General features: G+C 36.8%; 1 protein-coding gene across 1 annotated transcript in view; it reads right to left on the bottom strand.

The window, feature by feature from the left end:
* The window catches only part of LOC107731904 (metastasis-associated protein MTA2-like), a 24,074-nt gene that overhangs the window by 9,214 nt on the left and 8,776 nt on the right, over positions 1-6,084 (bottom strand). Inside the window, exons 2-3 of the mRNA XM_016543101.1 lie at positions 4,022-4,089; positions 2,964-3,057 (exon numbers count right to left, since the gene is read on the bottom strand). Coding sequence (XP_016398587.1) covers positions 2,964-3,057; positions 4,022-4,089 — 162 coding nt within the window. The remainder of the gene's footprint in view (positions 1-2,963; positions 3,058-4,021; positions 4,090-6,084) is intronic.

The following is a 6,084-nucleotide window of genomic DNA, read 5'->3' on the forward strand; positions in this document are numbered from 1 at the left end:
AAAAAAAAAAAAAAATACTAGTACTTCAAATTTAGTGATGCAACATCTCAGAAAACTTAAATGCACGGCTGTAAAAAAATAAAATAAAACTCAAAATCTACTGTTGCATAATTGGTCGACCAATCTGTCCATCCCTAATTATAATGGAAGTAGGGATGTAACGATTCACTCAACTCACGATTCGGTTCGATTCACGATTTTGATTTCACGATTCGATTCGATTCACGATTATTATAATTTTTTTTTACAAAATTAGATTTAAGACAAATTATAAATTAAATGTGTCCTTTTATTTATCTGCATGAAACAGACGAGCTGAATGAGACGCAGATTCACTCTCTCCAGCAGGTGGCGCTTAAAGCGTTTCCGCTGTAAACAAAGAAGCGCTGCACATATGAACTAGATGCAAGATGAAAAGAAAAAATACCATCTAAACTTTTCTAAAGACAGTAAGTTCCCCTCAGACATGCATTCATATAAACTCCTACTCCTAAATGAATCGCGATTGGTTTAGCATCTCAACCGATTTGAATCGTCACATATTTGAATCGATTTTCAACCGGCTCGCAGTTAATCGTTACATCCCTAAATGGAAGTGATCTAGGTTTGTTGCTTGTTGTGTAGATTGGTGTCCTTCTGTTTTGCACCTGCATAGATAGCTCGGCAGATTTCTGAAGAATGTAAATTCACACAATTCAAAACATTCTACAAATGCACTGCCCTTTGCGTGTTTATTTAGTAAAGTAAATATTTTGTATAATTAGATTATATGTTCAACCATCAATACAAGAGACTAGTACTACTCCACTGAGAAATTTTACCATAAATTATGCATGAAATAAAAGATTGCTAATTGCTGCAATCTCATGTGAGTCACAGGTTGCTGTTATTGCCCTCATGCTGGTGTACATATAATGTTGCGAGAACAAGATTAAATTTTGAATTAAAGATTATGAGGGCACACGAATAAAAAAAAAAAAACTGAATTGATTTCATGATCACTTCAAATCTGTTAGGCATAATTCCACAGATTTACCCTCAAATTCATAAGGACTCAAGGTCATAAATTCATAGAGGAGTATGGTCAAAAAATCTTAAAGGGTTAGTTCACCCAAAAATGAAAATTGGCTTGTGTTTTACTCACCCCAGAGCCTTCCTAGGTGTATATGACTTTCTTCTTTCAGACGAATCCAGTCAGAGTTATATTAAAAATTGTCCTGGCAATTCCAAGCTCTATCATTGCAGTCAGCGGGTGTTGCAGTTGAATAGTCCACAAGTCGTCAAATAAAGTGCACGCATTCATAATAAAACGTGCTTCCCATGGCACCGGGTTGGGGGGGGGGATGAATAAAGGCCTCCTGTAGTGAATCCATGCGTTTTTGTAAGAAAAATATCCATATTTCAAACATAATAGACACTTTTCTCTCACTTCCGGTATCTGTCGTACGCGAAAGGCGTTCCGGCGGAAGGTGTATGACGTATGCGCAGCACGCGCACCTCTGAGATATGCTAGTCTCGCGAGTTTGTTTATAGGAGCAAAGGAAGCAAAGTTTCCTTACTTTAGCAAAGGAAAACCAGTCTCCTCTTGGCTTATATCGAAATCCTCCGACATTTTTCTTTGCAAATCTTCGGTTTGTACTTCTAATTCGTGACCGGCGTTTTGTTTTGTTGTCTCTCCGTGTTCGTCACTTATCACGCAACGACGACGTGCTACGTCTGGTGGTCGACCAATATAGGTTTTTTAACAGCCGATACCGATGCCGATATCTTGGAAAGCAGGGTGGCCAATGGCCGATATAAAGCCGATATAATTTTATTTTAATTCATATTTAAGAAATTTGAAATCATTTGAAAATGGATTAAAAAATAAACGTGTAAAATAAACATACTTATACTCTCTGCAAGGTTTGTGAAATTAAATGTACATTAGTCATTCAAAGATGTTTAAATTATATATATGCGTATTTGCGGAATGCTGACGGCAAACGAGAAAGTATTATAATGTTTGCCTTTAATAATATTAAAGCAATCGTTATAATACTTTTTTGTATACATTTTAATTCCTTTGTTTAACAGTTCTATCTGATTATTAGATAGACTTCTATCCGTATTAGACAGAACTGATTGACAACAGCGAACAAGAGGGAGAATGTGAGCATTGTGTGCTCAGGCGCTGCTGTTTTTTTTTTATTTTGACGGCGCCGTCAAAATAAAAGTCTAGCCTCGAACACATCGGCCAAACAGAAAAACTTATCGGCCAATGCCGATATTTGAAAAATATATATAAAATATATATATCGGCCTTGACCACTAGCTACGTCATCCGCCAGAACGGCTTCCGCGTATGACAGATACCGGAAGTGAGAGAAAAGTGTTTATTACGTTTGAAATATGGATATTTTTCTTACAAAAACACATGGATTCACTACAGAAGTCCTTTATTCATCCCCCGGAGCCGTGTGAGGCACGTTATATTATGAATGCGCGCGCTTTATTTGACGACTTGTGGACTGTTCAACTGCAACACCCGCTGACTGCAATGATAGAGCTTGGAATAGCCAGGACAATTTTTTATATAACTCCGACTGGATTCATCTGAAAGAAGAAAGTCATATACACCTAGGCTCACCTTTGCTTCGAGGGTGAGTAAAACATAAGCCAATTTTCATTTTTGGGTGAACTAACGCTTTAAGATTTTCTTGCAGAGATCTGCTTCTACATTCAGACTGAAGACTTCAAATACATAAAATGCAAGGTCATATAATATGCAAGTAGTATGACTTAATTATACATGGATTGATCCTCTTTGGTGCCTTAATTGCTGCACCCAATGGCTTTCAAAGCTGTAAATCCTAGTTAGTGTTTCACTGCAAATAGTACATCTACATAGTGACACTATATCTTCATCTTAAATGTGATGAAGAGGTGTGAACTGGAGGAGACTGAAACAGTTGGGTACTCACTTGCATTGCTATCGGCCAGAGTGTTCAGGTTGGCAGATATATCTCTCCGTCTGAAGAGACAGACCACCTTGGCTTCTACATTTCCATTGGCAGTCTTGGGGAGACATGCAAAGATAAACAGTGTGAGAAAGACCATTCATAAAAAGATCACACTTATAGTCATTTTCTCTATACAATGTGTGAAGTAAGCGCTTTAAGTGCTATTACTGTCTTCATGTCAGGGACTTGTTAAAAACCCATAATTTTACTTTTAAAGTAAACTTTCACCAAGAGTGGGACTGAACAGTACTGCCTATGATTTAAATGAAAGTGCACCAATATTTAAGCTGCCAAGTAAAAAGTTGTGAGCCCTATTAATAACTACATTTCTACTCATTTTCCAGCACTGAAAATGAACCACTCTATATGGAAATGAAAATCACATCTTGCTCATTAATGCAACACAGTTTGGGTTAGAGTTGTGTGTGTATTTATTTTCAAGACTAAATTCTGACTATATTGAACACAGACACCACTTCCATTAGTTTAACCATCCTGCTGAGCTTCATAGCCCTTCAAAATGAAGTTACATAAAAGTGTTTTAATCCCTGCTCCAGGAAACAGGCCTGTGTCATTCTCAGCATTATATAAGACCCTTACGGCTGGATCTTCATCTCAAACAGCCCAGCGTGCATCGGTAGACAACAGCATGATGGCTGAGCATTAGCAATGCACAACAGAGGGGAGCAGGTGACAGAGACAGTCTGTTACGCTGTCATGAGTGACAATGCATTAGCAGAGAGCTGGCATATGTCAATCATCCACGTTCAGTGTAATGTTTAAAACTCTGCACATGCAATTGATGATGTATGGTGGACATCAAAAGACCCAACCAATCACAGTCAGTCTGACTCTAGGCTGTAAGAATGGTGACACGTCAGAATAATTATGGATGCTGTTATATTGGCACTATAAGTCATACTGCTCAAAAATAGGTAAATGCATGCATCAAAAAGGAAGCAAGCACAATATTTTGTATCAAAAATTATGACAGAATATAACATAAGTTTCAACCTTACCTTGTTAAGTTCTTCTATTCTGCGAATCAGATACGGGTTACTGGAGGAGTTTTCAAAATACACATAATCTGTAGTAGACAGAAGAAATCATCTGTAAGTGACAATCATCTGTAATATCGCTGAGCTTCATCATTTATTTATATAAAATATATACATAAAATGACAATGTAGCAAAGACTGGCTTAATGAGAAATTTGGATCTTACACTAAAAACTATTTATAATCAACAGAGATACACCGATATTACAAACCTGGATATACCGAAAAGGCAACAATTATTTTCATGATACTTATGCATATGATAAATTGACATGATAAATGGAGAAAGATAAGAAATAAAATCAATTGTTTTAAGTGTATTTGGGCGCAACTTTATTATATACAGTATGAAAATGGATATACATTTTTAACATTTGCTAATTTAATAATTGCTATTTAAATAGGTGTTTTAAACATTAACTTTAATTTTAGTTTAGTAATTTAAGTTAATTTTAAAAATGGGGGAAATGGGAGAAATGAGCATGCACAATTAAATAGACAATATCAATCAATCAAAAAAAAAAGTCTATAATATTAGCCAATAAATTATATGATACCAATACACTGCACATCCTTAACGATCTGTGACCACAGATTTCCCAAGAATGTCAAAGTCTTACACAAACCTTATTGAATATTTTGGTTGATTTTATTAATGTTTTAATCTACAAACAGTAGTACTGTAATTTAAATCCAAAGATATGAAGAAAAAAATGCAGACTCCATCACATGAACAATCAAATCTTTTTTTTTTTTTTTTTGCTTACGTTCCATAATGCACACCATACTGAAGGTGACATGAACAATATTGAGAGAACATATGATGAGGCAAGGTCAACAGTGTGTACACAGAACACATCACTTCAGTTATATAATCACTCTCTCTTCTGGTCTGAGCTGGTCAGCTCTGGACATTCTGGAAGACATTGATCTTTGATCGGACTAACGCTTTCTGTTCTCGCCTCTGCTCAACCATGTTCTTAAACTGTGCTGCAAGGGATAAATCAAAATGGAGGTCTCTCTCCCAAGTTCATCAGCTTCATCAATCAGAGGGACACTGTGAAGAGAGGCTGGGCCGAATGGATCAATAATTTCCCTCAAGGAGAAACAGGGTCTAGCCATCTGCTCTTCAAGCAGGGATGTGCTGTATTGTTAGCTCATGGTGTTCAGAGACACCTAAAATTCCACAGAGGCTTCAAGATACTGACAGGGACAAAAACAGCAGACAAACTAAACTTAAAGATCAAATGTGTAATTTCTGCATTACTAGCCTCACTAAACAATGTATGAGAAGTTTCCTGAACAATCCTCCAGATAAACAGAGCCAGTCCCATCTCAAATTCTCAACATCAATTCAGCCAACATTGCTGTCTTGGGCTGGTCGGGAAGCTCAAATAAACCAGGAAGGTTTTTAAATGTTTATACTTTTTGAGGGAAAAATACCTACAAATGGCTTAGTCGTTGCCAAGGATGGGTTTTAAAAAAAATCCTTTTCAGGTTAATCATGATATTCATTTGAACATTTTAAGATGTTCATTTTGTGAATAGACAGTGCACATGCCTGTTTAATCCCTGCATGACGTGTGAAATAAAATTTATATAAATATATAAAATATATACTGTATATATATACTAGGATTGGGCGATGTCTACCAACAGTGAAACATCGTGATGGACGATGACATCAGGGGGCGGGGCAGGGTTATACGGAGCCACTAAAAGGTTAGCCGCTTGCTAGCGGTAGCCTGTTGCATTACAGTACATGAAAGTTCACTTACCACATACACAGAGTAAGGAGAAATGTCTGATAGGACGATGGAGAATGATTTGCTAATCCTGAGCACCAATGACAAACATCTAATCTTGTCAAATGTGTGGTAAGTACTGCCGCTCCATAGTATAGAGTCCTTTGTGATCGCGAATCTCAAAAGTGAAAGTGAAAGTAAAATGAGAGCGCGCAATCGAAAGCGTTTTTTTACAGTCGCCTATACTTACCCAACGATATAATTGCGAGAAAAAGTATT

Source organism: Sinocyclocheilus rhinocerous, unplaced genomic scaffold (genome assembly GCF_001515625.1).
Source record: "Sinocyclocheilus rhinocerous isolate Xijiao unplaced genomic scaffold, SAMN03320098_v1.1 scaffold1841, whole genome shotgun sequence".
NCBI classification, from domain to species: domain Eukaryota; kingdom Metazoa; phylum Chordata; class Actinopteri; order Cypriniformes; family Cyprinidae; genus Sinocyclocheilus; species Sinocyclocheilus rhinocerous.